At 43.6% G+C, this 15,815-nt stretch overlaps 1 protein-coding gene across 2 annotated transcripts; it reads left to right on the forward strand.

Moving 5' to 3' along the window:
- Nucleotides 1–7,782: 7,782 nt before the first annotated feature.
- Nucleotides 7,783–15,227, forward strand: aaas (achalasia, adrenocortical insufficiency, alacrimia). Of its 2 annotated transcripts, XM_041845889.2 has the most exons (17): nucleotides 7,783–7,889; nucleotides 8,098–8,209; nucleotides 8,413–8,540; nucleotides 8,648–8,703; nucleotides 11,753–11,844; nucleotides 12,319–12,365; nucleotides 12,564–12,662; nucleotides 12,873–13,016; nucleotides 13,107–13,227; nucleotides 13,369–13,493; nucleotides 13,584–13,644; nucleotides 13,725–13,815; nucleotides 13,940–14,033; nucleotides 14,126–14,193; nucleotides 14,296–14,374; nucleotides 14,482–14,566; nucleotides 14,966–15,227. In XM_041845889.2, the coding sequence occupies exons 2-17, from the start codon at nucleotides 8,111–8,113 to the stop codon at nucleotides 15,119–15,121; spliced, it is 1,545 nt and encodes a 514-aa protein (XP_041701823.1). In that variant the 5' UTR covers nucleotides 7,783–7,889; nucleotides 8,098–8,110; the 3' UTR covers nucleotides 15,122–15,227. The 2 variants fall into 2 exon arrangements, with proteins under 2 accessions (XP_041701823.1, XP_041701824.1); XM_041845890.2 differs by lacking the exon at nucleotides 12,319–12,365 and having other exon boundaries at nucleotides 11,753–11,801.
- Nucleotides 15,228–15,815: the final 588 nt, after the last annotated feature.

Genomic DNA, 15,815 nt, shown 5'->3' on the forward strand with positions numbered 1-15,815 from the left:
GTGTGGCACTGTGGCAGATCAGACGTATAGATTACAACACTGATAACTACTGTTGCCGTGATATAATTGATTAGAAAAAAAATCCCTTCCTTTTCCCGTTTGGCAGTGCGTCGCCCATATCGCCCTATTGAACAGGCCGTCCCTGGCTGCAGTTTACACTTTTTAAATCAAATAATATCAAATAACTTGCCCCCCCCCGAAGATTAGTGTGTTAAAAAAAATGTTTTTTATGTGTTGAGTGATTAACTAAATTAACTACTGATTAAGCTAAAGTCTAAGTATCAAATATTGAAATAAAATGCCACTGTACATCTCACTATTAATACCCTCACTATGATGAGGTTTTAATGTAAGGTCCCTCTTTTCATTTTCCTGTCAAATCATGTCCACATGATCCTAAAATATCTAAAAAAATGACTATGTAACTCAATTAAGTTATTTGTAGACGATTTGGATATGATTTGGAAAATGCTAATTTAGGTATAATTGACTTGAATTGGATCTAATTTATTTAGATTATATATATTTAATGAATGGAGTATACATATATATATATATAGGGGAGAACAAGTATTTGATACACTGCCGATTTTGCAGGTTTTCCTACTTACAGAGCATGTAGATGTCTGTAATTTTTATCATAGGTACACTTCAACTGTGAGAGACGGAATCTAAAACAAAAATCCAGAAAATCACATTGTATGATTTTTAAGTAATTAATTTGCATTTTATTGCATGACATAAGTATTTGATCACCTACCAACCAGTAAGAATTCCGGCTCTCACAGACCTGTTAGTTTTTCTTTAAGAAGCCCTCCTGTTCTCCACTCATTACCTGTATTAACTGCACCTGTTTGAACTCGTTACCTGTATAAATGACACCTGTCCACACACTCAATCAAACAGACTCTAACCTCTCCACAATGGCCAAGAACAGAGAGTTGTGTAAGGACATCAGGGATAAAATTGTAGACCTGCACAAGGCTGGGATGGGCTACAGGACAATAGGCAAGCAGCTTGGTGAGAAGGCAACAACTGTTGGCGCAATTATTAGAAAATGGAAGAAGTTCAAGATGACGGTCAATCACCCTCGGTCTGGGGCTCCATGCAAGATCTCACCTCGTGGGGCATCAATGATCATGAGGAAGGTGAGGGATCAGCCCAGAACTACACGGCAGGACCTGGTCAATGACCTGAAGAGAGCTGTGACCACAGTCTCAAAGAAAACCATTAGTAACACACTACGCCGTCATGGATTAAAATCCTGCAGCGCACGCAAGGTCCCCCCTGCTCAAGCCAGCGCATGTCCAGGCCCGTCTGAAGTTTGCCAATGACCATCTGGATGATCCAGAGGAGGAATGGGAGAAGGTCATGTGGTCTGATGAGACAAAAATAGAGCTTTTTGGTCTAAACTCCACTCGCCGTGTTTGGAGGAAGAAGAAGGATGAGTACAACCCCAAGAACACCATCCCAACCGTGAAGCATGGAGGTGGAAACATCATTCTTTGGGGATGCTTTTCTGCAAAGGGGACAGGACGACTGCACCATATTGAGGGGAGGATGGATGGGGCCATGTATCGCGAGATCTTGGCCAACAACCTCCTTCCCTCAGTAAGAGCATTGAAGATGGGTCGTGGCTGGGTCTTCCAGCATGACAACGACCCGAAACACACAGCCAGGGCAACTAAGGAGTGGCTCCGTAAGAAGCATCTCAAGGTCCTGGAGTGGCCTAGCCAGTCTCCAGACCTGAACCCAATAGAAAATCTTTGGAGGAAGCTGAAAGTCCATATTGCCCAGCGACAGCCCCGAAACCTGAAGAATCTGGAGAAGATCTGTATGGAGGAGTGGGCCAAAATCCCTGCTGCAGTGTATGCAAACCTGGTCAAGACCTACAGGAAACGTATGATCTCTGTAATTGCAAACAAAGGTTTCTGTACCAAATATTAAGTTCTGCTTTTCTGATGTATCAAATACTTATGTCATGCAATAAAATGCAAATTATTACTTAAAAATCATACAATGTGATTTTCTGGATTTTTGTTTTAGATTCCGTCTCTCACAGTTGAAGTGTACCTATAATAAAAAATTACAGACCTCTACATGCTTTGTAAGTAGGAAAACCTGCAAAATCGTCAGTGTATCAAATACTTGTTCTCCCCACTGTATATAACTTTTTCTAAATTACGAAATATTAGATCAACATACCCCACGTTTCCCTATAGTGTTTGGTTCATCCAGGCCATGTAACAAGCAGCATCAGTGTGAACCACAGTATGTGAGCGGAGTTGAGCGGTTGGAAATCCTGCTCATTTCTCATGGAGCGGTGCTTGTGCACTGCACCGGCGCTCCACGTCCTTTCCAACCCGCTCTGTGCTCACAGGAAATAAAACTGCTCCAAATTCGCTCCATTCTTTAAAATCACAATTCAACCAACACCCATCTATTTTTTTGACTACCTGGACCTACCATTTGGTTTTGAAGTATTGAAAACAAAGCATATGATTTGAATGAAAAGTATTTGAATAAACATGAAAAGGTGAATGTAAGAAGTGCACATCATTTCGAATAGGCTACATGTTACAGTGGGGGAAAAAAGTATTTAGTCAGCCACCAATTGTGCATGTTTTCCCACTTAAAAAGATGAGAGAGGCCTGTAATTTTCATCATAGGTACACGTCAACTATGACAGACATATTGAGAGAAAACAAAAATCCAGAAAATCACATTGTAGGATTTTTAATGAATTGATTTGCAAATTATGGTGGAAAATAAGTATTTGGTCATCTACAAACAAGCAAGATTTCTGGCTCTCACAGACCTGTAACTTCTTCTTTAAGAGGCTCCTCTGTCCTCCACTTGTTACCTGTATTAATGGCACCTGTTTGAACTTGTTATCAGTATAAAAGACACCTGTCCACAACCTCAAACAGTCACACTCCAAACTCCACTATGGCCAAGACCAAAGAGCTGTCAAAGGACACCAGAAACAAAAATGTAGACCTGCACCAGGCTGGGAAGACTGAATCTGCAATAGGTAAGCAGCTTGGTTTGAAGAAATCAACTGTGGGAGCAATTATTAGGAAATGGAAGACATACAAGACCACTGATAATCTCCCTCGATCTGGGGCTCCACGCAAGATCTCACCCTGTGGGGTCAAAATGATCACAAGAACGGTGAGCAAAAATCCCAGAACCACACGGGGGGACCTAGTGAATGACCTGCAGAGAGCTGGGACCAAAGTAACAAAGCCTACCATCAGTAACACACTACGCCGCCAGGGACTCAAATCCTGCAGTGGCAGACGTGTCCCCCTGCATAAGCCAGTACATGTCCAGGCCCGTCTGAAGTTTGCTAGAGTGCATTTGGATGATCCAGAAGAGGATTGGGAGAATGTCATATGGTCAGATGAAACCAAAATAGAACTTTTTGGTAAAAACTCAACTCGTCGTGTTTGGAGGACAAAGAATGCTGAGTTGCATCCAAAGAACACCATACCTACTGTGAAGCATGGGGGTGGAAACATCATGCTTTGGGGCTGTTTTTCTGCAAAGGGACCAGGACGACTGATCTGTGTAAAGGAAAGAATGAATGGGGCCATGTATCGTGAGATTTTGAGTGAAAACCTCCTTCCATCAGCAAGGGCATTGAAGATTAAACGTGGCTGGGTCTTTCAGCATGACAATGATCCCAAACACACCGCCCGGGCAACGAAGGAGTGGCTTCGTAAGAAGCATTTCAAGGTCCTGGAGTGGCCTAGCCAGTCTCCAGATCTCAACCCCATAGAAAATCTTTGGAGGGAGTTGAAAGTCCGTGTTGCCCAGCGACAGCCCCAAAACATCACTGCTCTAGAGGAGATCTGCATGGAGGAATGGGCCAAAATACCAGCAACAGTGTGTGAAAACCTTGTGAAGACTTACAGAAAACGTTTGACCTGTGTCATTGCCAACAAAGGGTATATAACAAAGTATTGAGAAACTTTTGTTATTGACCAAATACTTATTTTCCACCATAATTTGCAAATAAATTCATAAAAAATCCTACAATGTGATTTTTCTGGATTTTTTTTTCTCATTTTGTCTGTCATAGTTGACGTGTACCTATGATGCAAATTGCAGGCCTCTCTCATCTTTTTAAGTGGGAGAACTTGCACAATTGGTGGCTGACTAAATACTTTTTTTCCCCACTGTATATTAAACAGCATATAAACACTAAATAGGTCAGAAGCCAGACAGGGAGCCTAAGAAGGCACGAAAATGAATTATTTAGGCTATATTATTTATATTATTTCAAGGCTATAGTCTACAAAGAAATACATTGTGAAGCATTTGCAAGTGTGACAATAGGCTGGTAGGGACATAAAGCGCTCAGCATTTAAACAATATTTATTTGTATGAAATCATTATAGTCTATACATTTCGCATATAAGCTGTGACTTACTTAAAATGAAATACAAATGAAACGAAAAAGGAACATTATTGCCTTTGAATTTATTTTTAGAATATATTTTTAGAAACACGAGTTTGGTGTGTCTGTGGCTTCAGGCTCATGCAATGGTGCCTGGAGAGCAGGCCAGCAGCGGGGATGAGAAACACTTGCATAGCCACTGGGGATGCTAAACATCCTTTCGGCCATTCTTGGCAGGTTGGGCAGATATGCAGAGTTTTTTTTATATATATAGGTAGACCTAAAGGTTTTTAGGCAAAATAACCCAATCAAAACGGAAAGCTTCTTGAACGTGGGAATATGCCAGGCCTATTGGGCCAAAATCAATTATGGCCTATTGTATAGATTGTAGAACAAAAATGAACGAAACGTTTAAGAGATCAGATTTTTAGTTTATAAATACTTTGTTACAATGACACACTTAGTTATCTACCCACCTCGTTCCTTTCTTTTAGCATGTGCATGTAGTACACCATCATGCTTTCAGGACACGTGTCTTTTCACAGTCCATTATGATTATTTAGTTGTGGACTCTACATCACCCCACTCCCTCTCTTGTTCTTGGTCCTCATCTTTGTAAGTCACCTTGATTTTGCACCTGTGTGTTTTATCAGTTTCTTTTTGAAAATATTTAGCCAACTCCATGACAGTAGCTAAAGCTAGGGGCTATAGCAGCACACAAGTAGACTACAAATGCATGCTGGGCTGGGCATGCCTGAGCTCGTGAAGTGAGCGTTACTGGAGCGAAATTGGAGCGGCATTGTTACAGGTGTCAAGCTTATGGTCAAGAAGTGTGTAGGAGGGAGGTTCCTAGGTGTGAGAAGTGTGCAGAAGGGCATGAGACAAAGGGATGTGTAGCATTGGGGAAAGTAGTGGTACAGTGGGGAGAACAAGTATTTCATACACTGCCGATTTTGCAGGTTTTCCTACTTACAAAGCATGTAGAGGTCAGTAATTTTTATCATAGGTACACTTCAACTGTGAGAGACGGAATCTAAAACAAAAACCCAGAAAATCACATTGTATGATTTTTAAGTAATTAATTTGCATTTTATTGCATGACATAAGTATTTGATACATCAGAAAAGCAGAACTTAATATTTGGTACAGAAACCTTTGTTTGCAATTACAGAGATCATACGTTTCCTGTAGGTCTTGACCAGGTTTGCACACACTGCAGCAGGGATTTTGGCCCACTCCTCCATACAGACCTTCTCCAGATCCTTCAGGTTTCGGGGCTGTCGCTGGGCAATATGGACCTTCAGCTCCCTCCAAAGATTTTCTATTGGGTTCAGGTCTGGAGACTGGCTAGGCCACTCCAGGACCTTGAGATGCTTCTTACGGAGCCACTCCTTAGTTGCCCTGGCTGTGTGTTTCGGGTCGTTGTCATGCTGGAAGACCCAGCCACGACCCATCTTCAATGCTCTTACTGAGGGAAGGAGGTTGTTGGCCAAGATCTCGCGATACATGACCCCATCCATCCTCCCCTCAATACGGTGCAGTCATCCTGTCCCCTTTGCAGAAAAGCATCCCCAAAGAATGATGTTTCCACCGCCATACTTCACGGTTGGGATGGTGATCTTGGGGTTGTACTCATCCTTCTTCTTCCTCCAAACATGGCGAGTGGAGTTTAGACCAAAAAGCTCTATTTTTGTCTCATCAGACCACATGACCTTCTCCCATTCCTCCTCTGGATCATCCAGATGGTCATTGGCAAACTTCAGACGGGCCTGGACATGCGCTGGCTTGAGCAGGGGGACCTTGTGTGCGCTGCAGGATTTTAATCCATGACGGCGTAGTGTGTTACTAATGGTTTTCTTTGAGACTGTGGTCCCAGCTCTCTTCAGGTCATTGACCAGGTCCTGCCGTGTAGTTCTGGGCTGATCCCTCACCTTCCTCATGATCATTGATGCCCCACGAGGTGAGATCTTGCATGGAGCCCCAGACCGAGGGTGATTGACCGTCATCTTGAACTTCTTCCATTTTCTAATAATTGCGCCAACAGTTGTTGCCTTCTCACCAAGCTGCTTGCCTATTGTCCTGTAGCCCATCCCAGCCTTGTGCAGGTCTACAATTGTATCCCTGATGTCCTTACACAGCTCTCTGGTCTTGGCCATTGTGGAGAGGTTGGAGTCTGTTTGATTGAGTGTGTGGACAGGTGTCTTTTATACAGGTAACGAGTTCAAACAGGTGCAGTTAATACAGGTAATGAGTGGAGAACAGGAGGGCTTCTTAAAGAAAAACTAACAGGTCTGTGAGAGCTGGAATTCTTGCTGGTTGGTAGGTGATCAAATACTTATGTCATGCAATAAAATGCAAATGAATTACTTAAAAATCATACAATGTGATTTTCTGGATTTTTGTTTTAGATTCCGTCTCTCACAGTTGAAGTGTACCTATGATAAAAATTACAGACCTCTACATGCTTTGTAAGTAGGAAAACCTGCAAAATCGACAGTGTATCAAATACTTGTTCTCCCCACTGTATGTGTTAATTGTAGGGGTGCCCATGGGGCTGGGGATCAGAAATGTCCCATGCGAAAGAGGCAGGTTGAGGTTTCCAGGGTAAGAGTAGGGCAGAAGTTGTCACATGCTGAGGCAGTGAAGAAAGTAGAGGAAGATGGGTCAAGGGGGAGGGATCCTGAGAGGAGTGGTGTGAGTAGTAGATCTGTACCAGTACAGAGGGATAGGCCAACAAGTGATATATGTTTCAGTAAGATTGGATTTGGGGCATTTCAAACAATGGTTATCAACTGTACTGCAGGGATGGAAGGTAAGTCGCAGAAAATAGAGGTTGTGGTGGCAGCTGCAGAGAGGTATTTGGGAGTGCGAGACTTGACATCAGAAGAGTTACAGGGTGTGTTAAGTGGCGGTGTCCCATCCTTTCAGGCTGTTGGCCTGAAGTAGGACTAAATAGATTAAAATAGTGGAGTATGGTATTTAAAAATATATATATGTTTTGTGAGTGTAGTGTTAGATGGTAGGGTATTAGTATTATTATTATTATTTTGCAATTGTATTTTGTATTATTATTTTTAAAGCAAAGTATAAGGGGGTTATACTCCAGTCTAGTAGATGGCGGTAATGCAACATTTATTAGATGCCAACCGCCGTTAAACCTCATCGAAGAAGAAGAAGAAATTGGAGCGTGCGAGAAGGCCGACGCTCCCGCCTTTGGGAATCTTGTTCCGCGCTCCAGTCAAATTGGGATCGCTCCACTCCACCTACATACTCTGGTGTGAACAGAAGTTGGATGTAATGCTGCTATTTATCCGGTAGATGACAGCAGCGTATGCACAATTGGGCGTATGCACCAAAGTAAGTCCGCGTTGTGGAAATTCTCTGTATTGTGCAGGCCTCCGTAGTTTATTAAACTTTCCTGACTGACACTGACCTGTGTTTTGAAGCTGCTGGAAACGTAGTTACATTTTACAGGAAATGAAAGGTATTTAACAACAGCTACATGGATAACTGAGTAGTTGTATTTTGTAATTCTCGGTCTAGCTTGCTAGCTAAGTAGCCTGGCTAAATTGCCAATCATAACTAAGTTAGCTGTCGTTTATGACTAGCTAGCAATCTCGCTAATTTAGCTAGCGGCTGCATGTGATGGCTGAATGTTGAGCTACTAGCTAAATGTGATGTGTCTTTTTCAGGAGGAATGTGGTTATGATGTGTTCTTTGGCTCTGTTCCCCCCTCCGCTGCCCGGCGATGGAGAGACTTCTCACTACGACGAGTCCAACACAGATCCAGCCGTCAGGTTTGGGGTGGGTGGGCTATCGTATCAATGTCAATCCTACGAATGTTACTAGTCACCACTAGCTACAGCTTAATTTACTGAGTTGCCACAAACTGTCTGTCACTGCATTGCTTGGATGATTAATGTTATCACCTAATATTAGGCAAAGGTGTGTGGTGAGAGCGAGAGATACAGTATGTATAATGTTAAATGTGTTTCCATTTACTGTAGGATTCGCCTGCTCTGAATCTGTACTTCCCACGAGAGTTACTGAAGCCTCATAGCCGGCCAGAGAGCAGCAGCAAGGCAGCCTTTAGGGACCACTGTGAGACACTGTACACAAGGAGTGCAGGGGCTTGGTGTGTCACTCACTCACTCACTCACGCACGCACGCACGCACGCACAACACACACAGTCCATTCCAAAGCCCTGTTCACTAATCCCCACCTCTGTGTCTGTCTGCTAGGCGTGATGCAGGCCTCTCTGGACTCCTAAATGAGATCGCCAACTCCAGTGCAGAGGGTGAGTGCCATGTTGTCATAATTCTTTCACTGTCATGAAAGTATTACAAGCAGCGTGTTCTATCAATCAAGAGTTTGTATCTTTAAAGACGATCTGAAACATTTTTCCACGGTTAAGGTCATTTTGATAACCAAATGTGACAAAGAAGCATGTTCCTACCCTTAAAACTGCTGGAAAATGAATTTGTTAAAATATTTACATTTTGCCTCAGCTGACTGCTGTGTGCCACCATCTTCATAACGTATCGTCAATGACATCACTTGAATGGTTAGTTTGACAGGCAGCCCAGATTACATTGCATGTTAGTAGCATCATTGAGAATGTATTTATTTTGACAACAATAAAAACATAGGAAAATAAGTGCCATTTTAGAAGGCTATTCTGTTAGAAACTAGCCAGGTAACATGGCATGATAAATTGACTGTGCAAGGTGGGCTTTCATAGCTAGCCCAAAACCACACCAAGCTCAGCTATCATTGATGGATATTTTGCTATCTAGTGACGTTAGCAGAACGGCTTGCTACAGTGATTTCACTATGGACATTGGCAGCATCATTTGTTAAGTCTCAAAACTACCTGCAATTGATTTAATAGGAGTGGACACTGTTAACAACCCTACATATCTGTAGCTAACTCTTTCAGAACAGACACCTAGCTAGCTAGCTAACTACAGTGGCTTGCAGTATCCCCCCAACCATTATTTTTACTATTTTGTTGCCTTACAACCTGGAATTAAAATGGATTTTTTGGGGGTTTGTATCATTTGATTTACACAACATGCCTACCACTTTGAAGATGCAATTTTTTTTATTGTGAAACAAACAAGAAATAAGATAAAAAAACTTTTAAAAAACTTGAGCGTGCATAACTATTCACCCCCCCAAAGTCAATACTTTGTAGAGCCACCTTTTGCACAATTACAGCTGCAAATCTGTTGGTATGTCTCTATAAGCTTGGCACATCTAGCCACTGGGACTTTTGCCCATTCTTCAAGGCAAAACTGCTCCAGCTCCTTCAAGTTGGATGGGTTCTGCTGGTGTACAGCAATCTTTAAGTCATACCACAGATTCTCAATTGGATTGACTAGGCCATTCCAAGACATTTAAATGTTTCCCCTTAAACCACTTGAGTGTTGCTTTAGCAGTATGCTTAGGGTCATTGTCCTGCTGGAAGGTGAACCTCCGTCCCAGTCTTAAATCGTTGGAAGACTGAAACAGGTTTCCCTCAAGAATTTCCCTGTATTTAGCACCATCCATCGTTCCTTCAATTCTGACCAGTTTCCCAGTCCCTGCCGATGGAAAAACATCCCTACAGCATGATGCAGCCACCACCATGCTTCACTGTGGGGATGGTGTTCTCGGAGCCAGACATAGCGTTTTCCTTGATGGCCCAAAAGCTCAATTTTAGTCTCATCTGACCAGAGTACCTTCTTCCATATGTTTGGGGAGTCTCCCACATGCCTTTTGGCAAACACCAAATGTGTGTGCTTATTTTTTTCTTTAAGCAATGGCTTTTTTCTGGCCACTCTTCCTTAAAGCCCAGCTCTGTGGAGTGTACGGCTTAAAGTGGTCCTATGGACACAGCTCCTTCAGGGTTGTCTTTGGTCTCTTTGTTGCCTCTCTGATTAATGCCCTCCTTGCCTGGTCCGTGAGTTTTGGTGGGCAGGTATGTTGTGGTGCCAAATTAAGTCTTTTTGTAATAATTGATTTAATGGTTCTCCGTGGGATGTTCAAAGTTTCTGATATTTTTTTATAACCCAACCCTGATCTGTACTTCGCCACAACTTTGTCCCTAACCTGTTTGGAGAGCTCCTTGGTCTTCATGGTGCCGCTTGCTTGGTGGTGCCCCTTGCTTAGTGGTGTTGCAGACTCTGGGGCCTTTCAGAACAGCTGTATATATATATACTGAGATCATGTGACAGATCATGTGACACTTAGATTGCACACAGGTGGACTTTATTTCACTAATTATGTGACTTCCGAAGGTAATTGGTTGCACCAGATCTTATTTAGGGGCATCATAGCAAAGGGGTGAATACATATGCACGCACCACTTTTCCGTTATTTATTATTTTGAATTTTTTAAAAGAAGTTATATTTTTTATTTCACTTCACCAATTTGGACTATTTTGTGTATGTCCATGACATGAAATCCAAATAAAAATCAATTTAAATTACAGGCTGTAATGCAACAAAATAGGAAAAAACACCAAGGGGGGTGAATACTTTTGCAAGGCACTGTAGCTTGCATTGACTGAATACTTGTTTTTCTAGCCAGCTTTTTCTAGCCCAGCGAGCTAGCTAGCCTCTCCTAGGTTTGGCGCATCTGAAGTTCCTCACTACAAACCATATTGAATACCGTTTTAGGTGTAGTGTACATGATCTGCCTGCAAAAGTGACTTCATTATTGTGGGCATTACCATGCAGTTAGCTTGTTGGCTAACACAGTACGATCCGATATCCATGTCAAAACTACTGTAATGTTTAACACGGCTAGACCTTACTCGCTGAATGAACACAAAAACATGTGCAAGTGGGTTTTTGAATGGACTATAGACTCTTATTTGATGCTAGCTACCTGCTTTGTTATTGTGGACATCATGCGTTTAGCTAGCTTACCAATGTCAGGTAACAGTAGAGCCGATGCCCATGTAATGTAGCCTACAGCTGAATGTGCTCAAACATTTATGCAAATAGATTTTCGACCGGACTATACAGGCTTGTTAACATGGTTGTGAGTATTTTATTGTTTTTCTATCTCAAATTGATTGTTTTAGCTTTTAGTTTATTCACTTCTTGATCAGTGACTTGATCCAAAAACCCATGAGTAAAGTAGGCGTGTGGATGCTCTACCATTCCCATGATGTTGTTTGATTATGGCTGCATCTCTCTAAGCTTGTGCTAGGTGCTGGAAAACCTTAAAATATGATGTTCTAAAAGCATTTTCATAGCATCACGTTCAACAAGGTTACCTAACATCGAAATGTAAAACAATGTTGTAGGTTGAGTTGAGCGTTTTAGTTCCACTTTAATTGTGTGTGTGTTCCCAGTGCCCAAGTGGCTAGGGGTGAGCTCGAGCTGTCTCCTGGCCTTGCTACGGTGGGTTTCCTCCTTCCACAGCTCTCTGTTTCCTCACCTCACAGTAAGTGGCCCAGAGTCAGTCATTTAACATGACTAATACTCAGGCAGTACTAATCGGACAATACAGAACTTGCCAGGGTGTGTTGGATTCTGCAGGCTTCTCTGGCAAATGTAGTCATATAGGGCCACAAGGACCCAGGTTCAAACCCAGTCAAAGGCCTACATATGATATTAGAATGAGTGGTGTAAACATTGAGCTCCTATAATGTAATCCCTTGGGTGTAAATACATCTATCCCTGGATGTCCACTCTTAGGCTGCGTTTACACTGGCAGCCGTATTCAGATATTTTTTTCCACTAATTGGTCTTTTGACCAATCGCATCAGATCTTTTCACATCAGATCTTTTTCAGAGCTGATTGATCAAAAGACCAATTAGTGGAAAAAAAGATCAGAATTGGGCTGCCTGTGTAAACGCAGCATTACATGTCCAGCTGCTGACATGCAGACTAAAACAGATGTAACATTGTCTTCAGTTGAGCAGAGAGGAAATGACCGCCGAGTTCTCCCAAGTGCTGGACTGGTAAGACCACCTTTTAGTTGATGAATCCCCAATCGGATCCTTAAATATACCCTCTCTTATGTTCTGTATGTCCTTGTCAAATATGAGGTATTTGTTTACTTTAGGGTATATGCTCACAAAGGCATACTCTCTGAAATCATGGCTGAAGTAGGATATGTATCTGGAATTGTCCTCCTGTTCTTGCTCCCTGTGTCTCAGGTCGGACTGTGCAGTGCGGAGCTTTGCCTGGCACCCACACGCACAGAAGTGTGCTGTGGCCCTTTTAGACGACTCCATCAAGATCTACAACACCAAGAGGTAAGTCTGTTGCAATGGTGCTCTCTGTGTGTCGTTGACTATCAAACTCTACGGGCCGGTTTCCCGGTTTCGGATGAAACCTATGTCCTCAAAATCATATTCAGTCAGACCAACCTAGTGCAGTGTTAAACTATGGCACCGTTCCTACATTGTTTACGTACGGTTTGTGAGCACAATATTGTCCCTTTTCTCTGCCTTTGTCTTTCTCAGTGCTACTACTCCCACCCTAAAGCACCGTCTGCAGCGCAGTGTGGCGGCTCTGCAGTGGAAGCCTTTGTGTGCGTCTGCCCTGGCTGTCGCCTGTCACAACTGCCTGCTTGTCTGGCACGTGGACCCCACCTCACTCTCTACCAGGTACGCACACACACACACACACACACACACACACGTGTACATTAGAGAGTCATTTCTATGTCTTTAATGTTCTTTGTCTCCCTCCCACAGGCCCTCCTCTGGCTGTGCCCAGGTCCTGTCCCACCCAGGCCACTCCCCCGTCACGTCCATCGCATGGTCACCTAACGGAACTCTCCTGGTGTCGGCCTCTCCCAGGGACACTGCCATGCTGGTATGAACCGTCTCAGTCCACACACAGCCTCTACTCTACTGCTGCTCAGCTGGGAAAGTATTTTACCGGGATGTTGTAAGGTCTTTTTGACTCTGGCTGTCTGTCTCTCTCTTTCTCACCGTCTCCTTCTCTCTCTGTCAGGTGTGGGACGTAGCTGTGGAGAGCTGTGTGCCTCTCCACCGTGTGGGAGGGGGAGGAGTCACGTACCTGTCCTGGTCTCCCGATGGCAGTCGCGTGCTGGCAGCTACACCCTCCTCCCTCTTCAGGTCAGAGACGGTAGTGCAGGAGAGCTTCACATAGTGTTGGTCTGCTTGATATTTCTGTACAGTGTTATTTACGTGTTTGGGTTGCTGCAGGGTTTGGGAAACCAGGATGTGGACTTGCGAGCGGTGGCCTAGTCTGAAGGGACGCTGTCAGGTGAGATACCTGGTCTCTCTGTCTGTCTGTGTGTGTGTGTGTGTGTTTGTCTGGCTAACTGTCTCTCTGTAACTGTCTAGTCTGGCTGTTGGAGTCCTGATGGGAGTCGGCTGCTCTTCAGTGTGCAAGGAGAGACTGTCATCTATGCCCTGACTTTCACTGACACCCCAGGTACACACACACACACAATTCCATGTATAATATGAAGCACACCAACCTTCTACAGTTGTTTCACACTGTGCTGTGTGCTTGCATTGTTTGTTTTGATGTGTTAGTTTTCCATTCTGTCCACTAGGGATGCCCTTAAGGATGTCAGGAGGGCCAAAGGCAGCAACAGTGGTGGCCGACCTGTCTGAGACCACCTTAAATACACCAGACGGAGATATCACGTAAGGAAAGGCCTGGGATAACTAGTCATTTACATGAACTAGTTGTTGATTTATCATTACAGATTGGCTTATTGTGTGTGTCTGTGTGTCAGGGTCGGAGGAGAGATCCAGTCATTGGCGTGGGATCCGAGAGGAGAGCGTCTAGCCGTGCTTGTCAAAGGTCAGGCTTGTTCTCTCATCTCCTCTTTCTCCAAGTTGGGAATTGTGTGTTTGGACATCTTCTCTCCTCCACTCACTTCCTCCCTCATAACTGTTCCATCAGGAGATGCTGAAGCAGGCCGCCCTGCCATGATCGCAGTGTTCAAGACTCAAATCAACCGCGCATTTAAGCTTCTGCCATGGTATGTGCTCTAGTATATTACATTGCCAGGAGGGTGTCTCAGTGTATCTCGGTGGTAATCAGTTGTGTATATCTGTATGTCAGTGGTAATGACTGTGTGTGTGTCAGTGGTTTTGTCCAGGGGGAGGCCGGGACAGAGCCCAGACTGATGCAGTTTAACCCCAACTACCAGCGTGGAGCCCAGCTCACTGTGGTCAGTCTCTCTACAAACTCTGCTCTTTACATTCACGGGCCCCCAGTCATTTAGATGTTGCCTCACAGTGCTGCTTAAACTGATCTTAATAAAGCTATAGTTCACTGATAAACTAGAAATGTTAAGCGGTTTTCAAACCTCAAAAGTCATTTATGCCTCAATCCCATTTGAATGGAATAGATGGGCAATGAGACTTCAACATAAAATGGTACATGGTCTACATACTAATCATTCCCTTTTACATGGCTGTTGATGTACAGTAGTTACTGTAAGTCGCTTTGGATAAAAGCGTCTGCTAAATGGCATAATATATTATACACCAGTGAATAAAGCACGAGGTCTAGTGAGGCATACCTAAATCCATCCCAGTGACTGTAGTGATGTTGTCTCTCTCCACAGTGTTGGTCCAATGGGAAGATTACCCACGTGCCTTTCTACTTTATGAGTGCTGGGGCTCCCCAGCCCGGCCTGGGAGGCAGCCCACCTCTCCCCCTGTCCCAGGGCAGACCAGCCGGTTACATCAACCAGACTCTCTACACAGAACTCATCTCCTGACCACACACACACTCAAACTAACACAGAAACCATATTTCAGTACAATTTTATAATTTTTTGAACACTTTGTAAATAAATGTGCACGAAGTGTTACGCAAATTGAGAATGATTGTGTCTTTTTGAATTCCTAGTCCAAGACATGGCAAGGGGGTTGGTGGAATGGGGTTAAGATCTAGGCATTTTGCATTTTTGCAAAATAGATAAATAAGGTGGTTTGGAGTGTGTCTTTAATGGAGATTTTCATTAGACTTAAATAATCTCCATGTTCTAAGGCAGGGTTTCCCAACTGGAGATTCTTTAAGTAAGTCTAATGAAAATCTCCATTAAAGACACAGTCCAAACTCCCAATCCCCTTATTTACCTGTTTTGCAAGAATGGGCTGAATTTGATTGGCATCGGGCAGATGCTGCAGATTGGATGGCGGTACATTCATGCTGCGAACAGCCCGTTCCATCTCATCCAAAAGATGCTCTATTGGGTTGAGTTCTGTGGACTCACTGTCATGTTCCAGATAGTGTTTTTCCTCTCCTCAATTGTTCACTGTTGGTGATCGCGTGCCCACTGGAGCCCCTTCTTGTTTTTAGCTGATAGGAGTGGAACCCGGTGTGGTCGTCTGCTGAAATAGCCCATCCTTGACAAGGATCGATGAATTGTGCGTTCCGAGATGCCGTTCTGCACACTGTTGTACTGCGCC

The sequence above is a fragment of the Coregonus clupeaformis genome, chromosome 24 (assembly GCF_020615455.1).
Source record: "Coregonus clupeaformis isolate EN_2021a chromosome 24, ASM2061545v1, whole genome shotgun sequence".
Lineage (NCBI taxonomy): Eukaryota > Metazoa > Chordata > Actinopteri > Salmoniformes > Salmonidae > Coregonus > Coregonus clupeaformis.